Consider the following 16,681-nt stretch of genomic DNA (forward strand, 5'->3'; position numbering starts at 1 on the left):
ATGGTCACAGTGTAAGTTCCGGTGGAGGGGAGAAAAGGCTTTTTTTGTTTTCCACTCTGTTGGAATTCCTCCAGCAGGATAATGTTCCTTCCTAACTAAACATAAACTCAGCCCCGGTTATAGAAATGGGCGAACACGTCCGAAAGCTTTGGAACTGTCAAATGCTGACGTCAAACCATAGAACCTGGAAAAAGATGAATCGAGTATTTCATACATTCGACTATGAGAAAAAAGGTAACACTATAGATAAACCAAAAGCAACAATATTTAACAGATAAAAAAAATTGAGAAAAGATAAAACACAATGAACAAGACATAATAGACAAAACAAGATAAAACAAATTGAACAAAACAAAACCGAATAAAACCAAAAAAAACGATTAAAACTAAATAATACTAAATAAAATTCCATTTTCAGCCTTTTTTTATGTAGATTTTGACTATTTTTATCAAGATTTAATTTTAAATATTGCTTAATAATGGTTTATCTTGCTTGCCCTTTTGATATTGTTTATCCATCTTGTTTAACCTTCCTTTACGGTTAAAAAAAAAGAACAATTAGTCGGATAGGGTCACAGAGACACAGTTTACTATTTTGGCTGTAACTTTAACATACTGAACCGATTTTCAGGAATTATACCATGTTGGAATTTTCTACATTGTCACTATCTATTTATGAAGAAAAAAAATTTAACTTTGGTGACGTCTGTATGTTGAACCAAAAGATGAAGTGGTAAAAAATGGCATTTTTAACAAAGATGGTAACCACCCCAGTTTGAATAATAAAATTTCACTATGTCAGCTTAATCTGAGATAAATAGAGGTAGAGTTTGATAGAAAGATTTAAATCGATGGAAACGTATTATTTTTTTGATATTTTCATTACATTAAGAATTTCGCGAACATACAAGGAATTTTTTTCGAAATTTGCCATTTTGACATAAAATGAGTTAACTATGTAGATTTCATATTCTTGAGTTAATCAAAGGGTATATGATTTCTAATATTATTTTATCATTATTATTTATTATATAATTTATATATATTATTTTATATATAATTAAATTTGAAGTTTTAGAGATGTCCACCCCAGTCTCTTTCAAATTAATTTATTTCTTTTGATTGGAAATGAACGCAATAAACAGAAAAGCGCCTTTTCTCATAAAATTATAGTTATGAAATCACGGCTAAAAAAACTTTTTACGAACTTTTCCAACACCTAACTATGGTCTTTCAAACCAAGCATTTTTATGAATTTATTTTACACTCCTTATCAAGGCTACCGAAAAAAAAAAATTTGTGTTTTTGCGAAAAAAAATTCTTACTATCTGTTAACGCGTAAATTTAAGCCACATTAATGAGTCTCATAATGCGGAAGCAAAACGAGAGCAAACAAACCTATTGAGAGCAAATTTATGGCAGACTGGATACTCTTTTGGCACAGCTGATCAACACCCGATCAGCTGACGATCAGCAGTCAAAACCAACCACCGAAGTGATCGCAACACAAAATAAAGTTTAGTCAAAAGCTCAAGTTGTATATTCTTTAAAGTTGTACAATAAAAAGGCATATCTACAATATAAATCGATTTAAAAGTCAATCCGCGCTTCTGAATTCATCCGAAAGTGTTCAAATAAGTCGATATAAACTGCAACTTTTGGTCCTTCGAGCCGGATCGAGAAGCGTGTTGATTTACTTGCGTTCAATTGTTCCCCGTGTGAAGCATCAAGTGCGATAAAAGGACAACCAACGGCCATTGTGTGCACCCAAGCCGTCGCATGTAGTGAAGCCAAACGCTCGTGTCGTTATTTTGTGGCATTTGCGTCTGTTGTTGAGTGTGGTGATAGGGAATCAATTGGATACCTCGGGTGAACCCTCTTCCTTCCCCCCAAGAAAATTAGTGTATCAGTACCTCACCCCCTCTCGCCCCCTTGAGTGTGATTGGTTTTTAAGTACCTAGCAAAAAGTGCACCACTTTGAAAGCGGATCTGAAGTGTTGGGTTCAACACAAGAATGTGGAGTGCGCTTCAAGAAGTAGGGTGGTAATGTAAGCTGCTGTTGGCGGGTCCCTCTATACTTCGGGTTGCCCCCCCCCCCCCTCTTTTCCCTGACGAAAACTGCAGTGAAATTGTGGACTCTTTGCGGTATTGTGGCATTTTATACCCCTCTTGGTGCTGCTTGTTCTAAACCCAAGTGTACTCAGTACCTCCGCTGGGAACAAAACACCCCCTTACCCCTACATTAGAAATTGATTGAATCAACATAAAGTGTCGGATTTGTATGTATGTATGTATGTATCCACTTTGGGTTTGCGGCAGCACCGCGGTTATGGCCAAGAAAATAACCCACGTGTCCATCCTAGTTACCACGCAAAACAGTCATAACCACCCAATGAGACTTTCAAGGGAATGGAATCATAAGCGGAGTCACCTACGGTATCCAGGGTTTCAATGGGAAAAGTCTCGAGAAGCTATAACCATATTGTTGTCTAACCAAGATAGCATGCAAATTATAATCCCGCCCCCAAAGCTTCCGAAAAAAGAGTGCGTCCTTATTTTACAAAAAGTAGTCAAATACTATTTTTTCCACAATGATGCCAAATACCCTTGACAAAAATTGAGGAACGTCCAGTATTCGAAACGGGTAACAAGCACATACTGCTACCCGCTCTTTTTGCAAAAGCAAGATACTCTGATGCCCCTACCCCATGCATTTCAGGAAATAATGATACGATATTATAATAAACATTTAGTTGCAATAATATAATAAACTTTATGTTGTAAAAATGTAGGGGAGATGAGGGCATAACGAGCACCCGAGGCATAATGAGAAGTCCATTTTTCTACATAAGTACGTATTTTCTTAAACAAATTTTCATGAGGACTTGTTTCGTACTACCTATAGTATTAATTTTTCACCAAAAAAGAAATATCCTTTTCATATTTACAGAAATATTAAATAATAACCAGCTAGGTTCTCAAGTGACGAAAATATTATAATTTTTGAGCACCACCAAATAAGCTTTTATGACCTTTAAATCATCTTGATCTGAAATGTATGCACTGCAACATGATCTACACATTGTTTCTAAATTTTCAGCATCATAAAATTTTTGATTTTTCACTTAAATCAATTGTAAAACGCGTTTTTACTTTAATTTGTTCACTAGAGGCGAACAGAGCACTTTCAATGAAGGCATATTGAGTATTTTCTGCCGGAGAATCTAGCAGCGAATTCAACTCGATGAAGTCAACTGAATAATAGAGCTACAGCTTAACTTGTATCGTCTGACGATTTGGCCTATTGGTTAGATGTCGGAGAGGTAATCAGTAGACTCGAGTTCGATTCCTGTCCAAGGGGATTTTTTTTTTGCACATACCATTCATGATTGATTTTTTTATTGTTACATTATACGGCTAATAGCATCAAAGCATCATCCGTCAAACAAAACACCAGAAACATAATGTATAAACATGTGTTAATTCTTTGAATTCTACAAACAGACCTAGATTATTTTGTTTTTGCTTTGTTTGATGAACCTACGCCTCACCGTTTAGTGCAATCATGATCATAAATGATAAATGAAGAAAAAAAAAATCACCTCCACCAGGAATCGAACTCGAGCCTACTGATTATTTCTCCGACATCTAACCAATAGGCCAAATCGTCAGACGATACAAGTTGAGCTGTAGCTCTATTACTCAATTGACTTCATCGAGTCGAATTCGCTGCTAGATTCCCCGGCAGAAAATGCTCATTATGCCTTCATTAATGGTGCTCATACTGCCTCGGGGGGTTTCTCATTATGCCTCTACAGTGACTGGTTTTCAGCTTTCGGCAAAATTTTTTAAAATGCATTTTTAAACGTTTTTATCTACTTTTTCAAGTTTCATCCAATTAGACAATAGACTATTTGAGTGTAGGAACACGAAACAATGATGTAATTCACATATTACAGCTGTTTTCTATGGTTAAATAAGCATTTTCCTTAAGGTGCCCATTATGCCCTCATCTCCCCTATGAATATATTGAATAAAAATAGATGAATTAAATATTATTATATAATAAAACATAGTATTTAAAAATATAACAAAAAATAATACAATTGGCATACCTTTATAAAAAAAATAATAATCCAGTAGGTTAGACGTAATATAATAAATGGAAAATTTGTACAATTTAATTTGCCGAACGGGAGATTTCAAACCACCTGAAAAATAATAAACTGATAAAAGTTAAGGGAATGTGCGTTGATCTGCAAACATGATGAAGAAAATATACCGCATTAATCCTGTAGAAACCCTTGAAAAAATCTATGATATTATTGACTAGATTAATAAATCATGGGGATTCAGCCATCCACAAAAAAAAACGTTCTGATACAGTTTCTATAAAAAAAAAAACAAAAACAAAATTTGAGTCTTCCTTTTATTCTTATGTGGAAACGAAAATGCGGGTACAATTGTTCATGTTGATTAATGTTAGTTCATAATAAATTCCGCTGTTAAGCTCGGTCAACATGTCTTAAAAATTTATCTTCAAATTTATTCCTGATCAGTTGCCCTGTTGCTGAAAATTAAAATACTTTCTGAACGGATAACCTAAAATAAATTTTATATTATCAACCTAAAATCATTAAAAATATTTTCGTAGGATGAAATTTTGATAGTAAAATAACAAATAAATGGCTATGGGATCGGTAACATTTAAAAAATGTTCTACGAAAAATCAATTAATATATGTATAATGCTGATCCTGAAATTAATTATTTAGATAAGTAAATTAAATGTATATAAATGCATTAAATAATGAAAAAAATAAAAAGAAAATATGTAGTAAGAGATAAACCATGATCACTAAACGGTATTAGGGCACTGAAAATACTGAGCTTCAATTATGAATAATTAATAATGGATATGGTTAAGATAATTATCATGTCTTCAAACAATGGAGCACAAAACTGAAATTAAAATACTATACAAAATGTAACATAAAATTAATTAAATAAATGTACCTGGGCAGAGCTAGCCAGTCGTCTGTGTATGTATTTAAGTTATTAAATAAAACTATAATACTTAGCTGATTTTCCATTAAACAATTGCAATGAAACGGTTCTGCTGCATTTAGTAAAATAAAATGAGCAATTAATTTAAATAAAGGTTAAAATTAAATGTAATTCTGGATTGTAATCACAACATATTTTGACTGATGAAAATAAGCAACCTAATAAACCAATTCAAACTGTTGAAAAGAATTTGAATGTAGTCGTTGAATTGATTATCTTCATTTTAAAAATAGTAAAGGCAAAAATTTTTACAAAGAATATCATTAAATAACATTTTATCGAGTTCATCACGCTGCAAAACCTGTCTGTAATAAAAATGGTGAATTTTCATTATTGGTCCGATATTTTTAGTTCTGCCAGGGTAAATGTTTCAGAACAAGAAATTAAGCCGATTCAATCGCATTGCACATTTACCATTTCAGTTGTGTTGACGGCGATTTCACTGTAAGAAATTGTTTTTAATTAAAAACATTGAAACTTTTAGATATAAATATATTTTCTTATATTAAGTAGTGACGAACGGTGAAAATACTGCTTTATTGAAAATTCAATTGATGGATCTGAGAACATTATAGCATAGATACCACAACAATGTTCATCGACTCTTTTCTTAGATTTGAATCGCTGAAAGAACCTAACTGTATGAAAAAGTATGCTGAAAAATGAAATCAAATAATAATAATTTTAATTATAAGCTATTCGTTAGTTTTAAGATGAGTGTATACGAAAGAATATAATATGTCAACTGATAAAGAAAAAATGTATCATGATGTTATTTTTTTTCCTAACCAATTGGATCGACAGTGCCATCTATTTTTGAACTTGATTTGTCTACGGCAGATAAACGCCTGAACATATGCAAAATAAGCCCGATATCGTGGAAGAGATTGTAATGCATTTTTCAAGCAACTTGTACACAAGTTTTCGCATCATTGAACCAATCTATGCTGTGCAAGTTTTTGTTATAAATTAACCAAATGGTGAAAAAATATAGTGACGGCGGTCGGATTTAAGAGGTTAAATAAAAGAAGGTGTGTTTCGCTTTACGATCCAGATACTAATGAACCAGCATATATTTATCGGATTAAAGCAAGGGCTTGAAGTTCCCTTTTCAGATTATCTCTTTTTCTTTTCGTCGATTACAAGGTGATGTAACAAATCTTGGTTTTGGGTTAAATACAACAATTCCTTTTCCCTTAAATTTGTTATTAATATCGAATACAAACAAGTGTTGAATTTCTAAAACAATCATGGTAAATTTAATAATAAAAGCAATTCAAAAGCTCGAAAAAAATTGAACATTTCTACAAAGATTCGATAAGAAATTATGAAATCAATTAATAATATAGATAATCACTTCTTCTTCTTTTCTTTGTTCTTCTTTCTGAACGTCGAATCGAACGCTGTTCTGGAACAGCTTCTTGATGAGCTTCCGGCACGAGTTCCGTCTCCATTGGAACCAAATCTGAGAGAGCTTCTTGCTCATATAAAAATGAATCGGCTGGAAAACCCAAAAAACCTTCAGTTTCTGAGTCGGAACTGACATCGTCGAGATCTTCTCTTCTTCTTTTTGTATGCTGTTGCGTAATGTTGGTTTGCTGTAAGTTGCTACGTTGATCAAAATTGTTGGGATGCAGTACCAATTTCCTTCCTCTGCGAGAAACGGGCAAAATCTTCAATTGACGTCTGTGCGCCTGAAGAATACGACCACCGAGCGAGATCTGTGAAATATTATTCGAAACATGTGTTAGAAACTTTGCAGGTAACCAAATTCTAACATCAGTCGGATTAGGATTTTTATAGTAGATCAGATCACCATTTTTAAGCTTATTAAAAGGATTAGGTAATACCTTGTTTTCCACGGTTATAGATTTATCATCATCGTCAATGTTTTTAGTAAAATTTGGTTTAAAACTATGTTTAGGGTTAATTAAGTCCAATAAAGTTTTTGGTTTAAAAGCTAAGAGGCGTTCTGAAGGAAATTGACCAGCTGAATCTAAACAAGTATTCCTATAGTTAAAAAGAAAAAAGCTTATTTGCTCGTCGGTATCCAATTTGTTCATTTCCGGATCCAAAAGAAACTTTTTCCAAACGTCCTTCACCAGTCTGACCATTCGTTCTGCCTGTCCGTTGCTTTCTGGATGGTAGGCAGTGTAGGATAATGTACTAGAAATAGAGTTAATCAAATAAGAAATAATAAATTAAAATTTAATGCAATATGTGTACGTTGGTAACCCTATGCATTTTAAGTCTGAAACTCATAGCAACGCGAACACGCGTTCTGGTAAGAAGTAAAGAAAAAGAAAAATCTACTCGCGTTTTCCTCTGCCCACCCGAGTGTTTTAAACGTGACGCGCGGGTATCACTCGCTATAAATAAAGCAACCCGGTCGCTTAAGAGGTCATTCTGAAATCGAAGCTCTTATGAGCAACAAATAGTGGTTGTGCTTGAAGGTCCGCATGAAAGGTCAACATCAAAGGTCCGCATCAAAGGTTCGCATCAAAGGTCCGCATCAAGGGTCCGCATCAAAGGTCCGCATCAAGGGTTCACATGAAAGGGCCGCATCAAGGGTCCGCATGAAAGGTCCGCATCAAGGGTTCGCATCAAAGGTCCGCATCAAGGGTCCGCATCAAAGGTCCGCATTATGGGTCCGCATCAAGGGCCCGCATCAAAGGTCCGCATCAAGGGTCCGCATGAAAGGTCCGCATCAAGGGCCCGCATCAAAGGTCCGCATCAAGGGCCCGCATCAAAGATCCGCATCAAGGGTCCGCATGAAAGGTCCGCATCAAGGGTCCGCATCAAAGGTCCGCATTATGGGTCCGCATTAAGGGTCCGCATGAAAGGTCCGCATCAAGGGTCCGCATCAAGGGTCCGCATCAAAGGTCCGCATTATGGGTCCGCATTAAGGGTCCGCATCAAAGGTCCACATCAAGGGTCCGCATCAAAGGTCCGCATCAAGGGTCCGCATCAAGGGTCCACATCAAAGGTTCGCATGAAAGGTCCGCATCAAGGGTCCGCATGAAAGGTCCGCATCAAGGGTCAGCATCAAGGGTCCGCATCAAAGGTTCGCGACGTGGGTCGACAAAACAAGCCGCAAATCACGACAATGGCGCAGTCGGTAGCAGCTGTAAGAAAACAAAGCCACCATAGGAGAAAGCCAAAACTTTGATTAAAAGTTTATTTGGTGAATCTCCCAAGAAGAGGGTTTCCTTGAGGAATTACTAAGTTAAAAAGTCTTAAAATTAATAAACTTCGATAGAAATGGCGAAGAAATAAATCAAATGAAAATATGATTTCAACGATTTGATGACAAGTTTGATTGGTTCTAAGGTACTCTGATAGTAAAGGCAGAGGTATTAATTCAATACTCTGATGGAATGCAGAGTTATTTGGAAGATAAATCTGGAATTCATTGGTACTCTGATAGGAAAGGCAGAGATACTAATTCAATACTCTGATGGGAAAGGCAGAGTTTATTTGAAAATTAATCCATAGTTAATTGGTACTCCGTTAGTGAAGGCAGATATATTTATTCAATACTCTGATGAAAAAAGCAGACTTTGAAAAAAAAAAAATCTTAAATTTTGGTACTCTGATGTAAAAGGAAGATATATTTATTTGATACTCTGATTGGAAAGGCAGAGGAATCAAGAAAGTAAATTTAATATTATCGGATAGGAAAAACATCTGATTATAAAAGCACTGACTCCGACAGAACAAAAATACACACAAATCCAAAAAGACGCATTGGCAATGGTCTGGGGTCTAGAACGATTTTCTATGTATCTAAATACTGAATATAAGATTTGAATCCGCATAGACGCCGAATCAAATGAATCCATATTCGGAAGGCAACATCGAATAGGGAAAAGGGCAGTTTCACGGGCAGAAGCTTGGGCGTTACGATTGTAACCATTCAACTTCCAAGTGGCTCACATACCAGGAGAAATGAACATTGCAGACGCACTTTCTCGTCTGGTAAACGAAACGCATGAGATCGAGCCATTCGATGATGCTTCGGAGAAACATCTACTGTTTTTCCTGGACACAGGATCAATTGAGCTTACTTGGGAGGAAATAGAAAAACAAACTGAACAAGATGTGGAATTAGACGAACTCAAATCAGCTATCAAAATAAAACATTGGGACAGAAAACTTAAAAGATATGAATCAGAATCAAAGCATTTGAAGAATCTTGGAACGTGAGTTTTTCACTCAGAGCGACTTATTTTACCGATTGCACTGCGAGATAAGGCACTTCAATCAGCACTCCAAGGGCAAACAGGGGCATCATCAATGTAAAAAAAAATAGTGCGAAACTATTTCTGGTGGCCAGGAATGGCGAAACAAGTAGAAGAGTTTGTTAAAAGATGCGAGACTTGTTTTCGTCTGTCGAACAAAAAAAAAAAAAAAAAATCAACCAATCCCATTGACTAACCATGAGTTACCCAAAGGACTCTGGGAAATCCTTCAAATAGATTTTTTTTTTAATTTAACAACTGTGGTTCAGGAGAATTTCTAGTTGTTGTGGATACATATTCAAGATATCTGCATGTGGTTGAAATGAAATTAACTGACGTCGATAGTACAAACGAAGCACTTAGTCGAATTTCTCTGACATGGGGATATCCCTTGGCACTCCGCAGTGACAATGGGCCACCATTTCAGAGTGAAAAGTCTTGTAAGACATAGGAAAATAGAGGAGTAAGAATACGAAAATCTATTCCATTATGTGCTCAGTCCAACGGAGCAGTTGAGCGACAAAACAAAGTGTTAAAGTATGATTAAATGCCAGCAAAAATTGATAAGGTAAATTGGAAAAAGGCATTAGATAAATATGTCCACGAGCACAACAAAGTTCGACCCCTTTCACGCTTCGGGGTTACGCCTTTTGAATTATTGGTTGGATAGAAATACAAGGGAACATTCCCATTTTTATGGAAAGCAAGATCAACAGAGCAATTGGACCGAACAGATGTGCGAGAAAAGATGTTTCATCAAAACTCGAGAGCAAAAGATATGCAAATGCCATAAGGAACTCAGAACTATCAGATATTGTTGTGGGAGACAAAGGAGACCCAACATTTTCAAAAGAACGTTACACTGTTCTGACAAGAGATGGAGCAAAAGTTGTAATACAAAGCGAAAGAAGAGTTACATATGCAAGAAAAGTTTATGACATCAAAAGGGTTCCTAATACAATTCAAGAAGTGGAAACTCAAACTTGTGAAAATAGCCCGGAAATTGAAATGTTAGAGCAAAGAGAACGACCAAAACGAATAACAAAATACCATCACGTGGTTATATTCAATGTATTTGATTAAAGAGTACAGTAGTGAAGTATTGTAGGATAATGTACTAGAAATAGAGTTAATCAAATAAGAAATAATAAATTAAAATTTAACGCAATATGTGTACGTTGGTAACCCTATGCATTTTAAGTCTGAAACTCATAGCAACGCGAACACGCGTTCTGGTAAGAAGTAAAGAAAAAGAAAAATCTACTCGCGTTTTCCTCTGCCCACCCGAGTGTTTTAAACGTGACGCGCGGGTATCACTCGCTATAAATAAAGCAACCCGGTCGCTTAAGAGGTCATTCTGAAATCGAAGCTCTTATGAGCAACAAATAGTGGTTGTGCTTGAAGGTCCGCATGAAAGGTCAACATCAAAGGTCCGCATCAAAGGTTCGCATCAAAGGTCCGCATCAAGGGTCCGCATCAAAGGTCCGCATCAAGGGTTCACATGAAAGGGCCGCATCAAGGGTCCGCATGAAAGGTCCGCATCAAGGGTTCGCATCAAAGGTCCGCATCAAGGGTCCGCATCAAAGGTCCGCATTATGGGTCCGCATCAAGGGCCCGCATCAAAGGTCCGCATCAAGGGTCCGCATGAAAGGTCCGCATCAAGGGCCCGCATCAAAGGTCCGCATCAAGGGCCCGCATCAAAGATCCGCATCAAGGGTCCGCATGAAAGGTCCGCATCAAGGGTCCGCATCAAAGGTCCGCATTATGGGTCCGCATTAAGGGTCCGCATGAAAGGTCCGCATCAAGGGTCCGCATCAAGGGTCCGCATCAAAGGTCCGCATTATGGGTCCGCATTAAGGGTCCGCATCAAAGGTCCACATCAAGGGTCCGCATCAAAGGTCCGCATCAAGGGTCCGCATCAAGGGTCCACATCAAAGGTTCGCATGAAAGGTCCGCATCAAGGGTCCGCATGAAAGGTCCGCATCAAGGGTCAGCATCAAGGGTCCGCATCAAAGGTTCGCGACGTGGGTCGACAAAACAAGCCGCAAATCACGACAGGCAGGGCTCTTCATGACTCGAATTCCTTGTTTCTCCAGAAACACTTTGAAATATTCGGAATTGAACGGTGGGCCTCCATCAGTCACGATTACGTCTGGTAACCCGAACCTAGCGAAGATACTTAGAAACACCTTCAACACCTTTCTGCAGTCTGTACCGAACCTCATATACTCGAGCTCAAGCCATTTACTATGACTGTCTACTATCACCAGAAACGTTTTCTTTTGAAAGTGAAAGAAATCTGCATGTAAACGACTAAATGGCTTGTTGGTTTGTTGCCATGACGAATAAGGAACAGTTTTTCTAATTGCTGTAGTTTGATGACAGATTTGACAGGCTTTCACAAAATCCTCAATGTCGTCGTTGATTCCATTCCAGAAAACAGTTCTCCTAGCCATCTGTTTGATTTTACTCATTCCTGAATGATTTTTATGTAGCATTTTCAAAATTTTATTTCTCAAAGACGATGGAATCATTACTCGTCCTTGGAACAACAAACAGCCTTCAAATTCCTCTAAGTCATGATGATTTGCATAAATATTTTTGAAAACTTTGTCCAAACGCTCAGGCCAACCTTTCCTTAGAAATTGCATGATTTTCAACAAAAATTCATCTTTAGATGTTTCTTTAGCAACTAATTTACAATCTAAAGGAAATTCATCAGTAAAGTTCAAACTCTTAATGTATTCTCTTGCCAATTCCTTCGGTACTTCTTGTTGAATCGGAAATCGAGAACAAAAATCCGCGTTCCCCATACGGGATGACGGTCGATATATTATCTCATAATCGTAAATCGATAATTCCATGATGTATCTTTGTAAACGAGTAACTGTAATAGCATGTTTTCCTTCTTTACCAAAAATACCGATCAAAGGCTTGTGATCAGTAAAAATCTTAAATTTCTGTCCGTAGAGAAACTTGTGAAATTTCTTCACCGTACTTATAACCGCCAAAGCCTCTAAATGTAGGATAGGGTAATTTTTCTGCGCATTATTCAGCGAAAATGATGTAAAACTTATTGGTCTCTCAACGCCATCAATTTCGTGTGCTAAAACACCTCCTAAGCCGTAGTTACACGCATCAGTAACTATTATCAAAGGCTTAGCAGGATCAAAAAATTCTAAAAGGTTTGGATTCATTAAAAACTGCTTGCAATCGTTGAACACCTTGTCACAATTTTCTGTCCAGACATATCTAACGTTTTTCTTTAATAAATTATAAAGACAATGGATGCGGGAAGATAAATTTGGGATGAATTTAGCATAGTAAGTAACTAAACCCAAAAAAGCTTTTAATTCAGATATATTGGTAGGAGGTTTAGCTTCCCGAATGGTCTGAATTTTCTCCGGACATGGAAGTAAACCTCGATCTGTTAAGATGTGTCCCAAATATCTTAATTTATTTACAAAAAACTTGCACTTCTTCCAGCTTACTTTTATATTAGCCTTAGCAAGTCTTTCCAAGACTAAATATAGCTTTCGCTTGCAGTCCTCAAAATCTATTCCCGCAACCAAAATGTCGTCCAGATAACAAAAAACCTTGTCCAATCCTTGTAAAATTCTATCCATAACCTTTTGGAAAATTGAAGCCGATGAAGATACACCCTGAGGAAGTCTGTTATACGCATAAAGTCCGTTTATTGTGTTAATTATCATGAACTTCCTAGAATTTTCTGATAAACTAAGCTGTGTATAAGCTCCAGACAAATCCAAAGAGCAAAACATTTTAGACCCAGCCAGAGAGGCGAATAAATCTTGGGCAAGAGGTAAAGGGTAAGTATTAGGTACTATCACTTTATTGATAGACACCTTACAGTCGATGACTAATCGTATGTCTTTATCTTTTTTAACCACAATTACCACCGGGGAAGCCCACTCACTGGCTTCAACAGGTGTAATCACCCCTTCTTTCTCCAAGTTATCCAAATACTCCAACACTCTTGGCCTCAAACGTAAAGGAACTTGATACGCTTTTTTGAAAATAGGTCGGTCCTCCTTCAGAACTAAGTCCCCCTCAAAACCTTTAATTGGACTAGAAAAATCTTTGTTGAAAACGTTCTTAAACTTACTCCTTATCTCTTCTACCGCTTGATCTTCTTTCAACAAATGTACGCTTCCGCTAAACAAATGGTGCCTTGCAAAAATGTTCCTCCATTCCGGATATAGTACGTCCAACCATGTGCGTCCCATTAATGGAGTAAACTCGTTGTCGCATCGCAGCACTATGAGATTCAGTTTATGTTGAATCCCCAAATTTTCTACCTTTACTGAAAACATTCCTGAAATTTTTAACCTTTTCCCATCAATCACGACCAATCTTTTATGGCACGGACTCAAACTATGGTTTTTAAAATTTCTGAAGAATAGCTCCTCCGAAATCACGCTTTCAGCCGAACCGCAATCGACTTCCATGGTTAAACGCTTATTTTCAATTAGGGTTTCAACATAACAAGGACCATTTGATCTAGGCTTAGACCCAATTCCCGATGCAATCATGAGACACGACAATTCGTCTTCACTATCAGACTCCAAGTCTGCTTTTAAACGCTTGAAAATTGAAGAAGATGTAGAAGGAATAGGTGATTTTGGAGTATCCAAAAATTTTACACTATTTTGATTTTTTGTATAAATTTTGTTGTTTTGTTTCAACTGATAGCAAAATTTTCTGGTATGTCCCTTCTTTTTACAGAAGGAACAAATGAAAACTTTCTTTTCATTATTAAAACGTTTTCTATTAGAAAACCGGTCTCCACTCCTACTGCGTGAAGAAAACGAACGATTTCTAAAGTTGTTTCTTTCCAGGCTACGATCTCTTCCTCTAAAACCTCCAGAAAACTTCGAAGAATAGGCGCGATTGTTAAAACTACTTTGCGGGCGAGAACCAAGACGTGAAATTATGTTAATATTTTTCTCCTTTTTCCTGTTCAAAAATCGGGTACGGCTCATTGCATGTTCATAATTTAAAATTAACTGCTCAGCCCTTTCGGCTGTTAAATCTTTTTCGTTAAATAATTGCTTTTGTAATTCTTCGTCGTTCACACCTATAGCCAAAACATCCCGAATTCCTCTTTGCTTTAGTTCTCCCAAATTACATTTTTCTGCCAGTACTTTGACTGCTAAAATAAAATCTTCCGCCTTCTCATGATCACCTTGACGCCTAGTCCAAAATTCTTCACTCTGTAAAATCTCTGTGTCTGACTTATCGAATCGCTTTTTGAGAGCCTCAGTTATTTCTTTATATGTAAGATCCCTAAAATTGCGTCCTGGAAACAACTTTTTCAATTCTGAATACACCTCTTGGCCACATACTGCCAAAAACGAAACCTTATATCTGGCTTCCGTGTATTCGTTATGCTCAAAAATGAACTCTAATTGTTCTAAATATTGGGAAAAAGGGACCGAACCGGGAATGTACGGTTCCATGGTCGCAGTCAGAGCCATAATAAATAAAAAGCAATAAAAATTGCTGAAAAATACAAGTAAAATTCCAAAATGTGGAAAAAATTGAAAAAATAATATCGTTAATAAAATAAAAATTGTTTAAAATATGCTTCGGATATGTTCCACAGTGATAAAAATTCAATCAAAACAAAATCACATACCTGATCTAAAAACCTCGCACCGATCCGCTCGTGTCGCAAAAAGGATGTTTCCCAAAGTGTGAATTTATCACTACAAACTTCTTCCGGCAGCAACAACGATCCTCAACAGAAACCTGGTATCGGTTCAAATGGCTTAATATTTCTTCCAGCCAAAAACAACAGCAACAACTTACGTCCCCAACAGCAGCAACAAACTTCCACCTGGAAGCAGCAAAACTTCCTCCTGGAAGCAGCAAAAAAAACTCCTCCCGACAGCAGCGGGCAACCAAAACCTTCAAACAGCAGCAATAAATCGGTTTTACGGGCAGCAGCACAACAACCAAATCCACCAACCAACGCCTTCCGTGCGGCAGCAGCAAGAAATTAATTCCGCCGACACACGTCTTCCGAGCGCGAGCAACAACCAACTGGATCCACAAAACAGCAGCAACCACAACCAGGAGAATCCTCTCTGGGTGTGAAATAAACGAAATCACAGTTTTTCGGTAATTTCCGGGCGATTAAAATTGCAACATTTAGCACTCTGTAACTTTTTGCAAACAAAATGAAGACGATGACGCTGACAAATTTTACCACAGTTGATTTTCTGTATCTGTCACTGTGTTAGTAACAGTCGTCAAAAGATAGGGTGTTCCAAAAGTTGAAACGAAGAAAAGAGAAATAGCAACAAAATGGTATCCACACGCAAAATTTCACCTCGTGGCAAACAAAATGGTGGTGACAATGAAATGTAACTTTTTGTAAAAATTGTCTAAAAAAATCACCTTTTTACGAAATATCGTCGCAAAATGATTTCGCTTATTGTATGTTCGTGATAAAAAAAACCTTTTGCAGGAAATGTCGCTTGAAAAAAAAAATCACAGAACAAACATGGTTTCAAAGATGGTACAATACCTGCGCCGAACAATAGCCTTTTGTTCAGAAAAACGTGGTTTTCGTTAAAGCCACAAAAATCCGATCTCCTTCGCCGACCAAAAGTATTTCCAAAAATAATTTGCTTGGAAAATTCACGGAGCTTGCCGTTTACAATCACCACACGCGTAAAAAAACTTTTAATAAAAAATCCACTTTTTACAAAGAACTTAATCCTCGTCGCCAAACTGTTATAAATTAACCAAATGGTGAAAAAATATAGTGACGGCGGTCGGATTTAAGAGGTTAAATAAAAGAAGGTGTGTTTCGCTTTACGATCCAGATACTAATGAACCAGCATATATTTATCGGATTAAAGCAAGGGCTTGAAGTTCCCTTTTCAGATTATCTCTTTTTCTTTTCGTCGATTACAAGGTGATGTAACAAATCTTGGTTTTGGGTTAAATACAACAGTTTTCATAAAATATTGAGTTGTTGAAATATTTCGTCAGGGGAAATATTTCGGATCTTGAGAAATTGTGACAGTTTTCATACAACTAAACCTAATAAACAAAACTGTCTTTTTAATTTTAAACTAAAATTTATAAAAAAAAAACATAGAAAACAAAAAAATACTCATCTTAAATGATGTGCGGCTAAAAGTATCGCTCTGATGAGATTCCTTCCAGCAACTCGTTTCCAAGACTGCATTCCTGTGTTGAGCCGGGGGGCGTAGTACCAGCCCCCTTCCTTGCTGTTTAGAGCATTTGATATTTATATCCACTAAATACATTCTAAATTGCCGGATTCCATTCACTTTCACCAGATACAACACTCAAACGTCGAATTTACATGCGTTGCAA

General features: G+C 36.8%; 1 protein-coding gene across 1 annotated transcript; it reads right to left on the reverse strand.

The window, feature by feature from the left end:
- Positions 1-6,205: 6,205 nt before the first annotated feature.
- LOC129758223 (uncharacterized) lies at positions 6,206-14,770 on the reverse strand. Its single transcript, XM_055755687.1, has 2 exons — positions 13,434-14,770; positions 6,206-6,787 (listed from the first exon to the last, which is right to left on the reverse strand). The coding sequence occupies exons 1-2, from the start codon at positions 14,308-14,310 to the stop codon at positions 6,684-6,686; spliced, it is 981 nt and encodes a 326-aa protein (XP_055611662.1). The 5' UTR covers positions 14,311-14,770; the 3' UTR covers positions 6,206-6,683.
- Positions 14,771-16,681: the final 1,911 nt, after the last annotated feature.

The sequence above is a fragment of the Uranotaenia lowii genome, chromosome 3, assembly GCF_029784155.1.
Source record: "Uranotaenia lowii strain MFRU-FL chromosome 3, ASM2978415v1, whole genome shotgun sequence".
Taxonomy (NCBI): Eukaryota; Metazoa; Arthropoda; class Insecta; order Diptera; family Culicidae; genus Uranotaenia; species Uranotaenia lowii.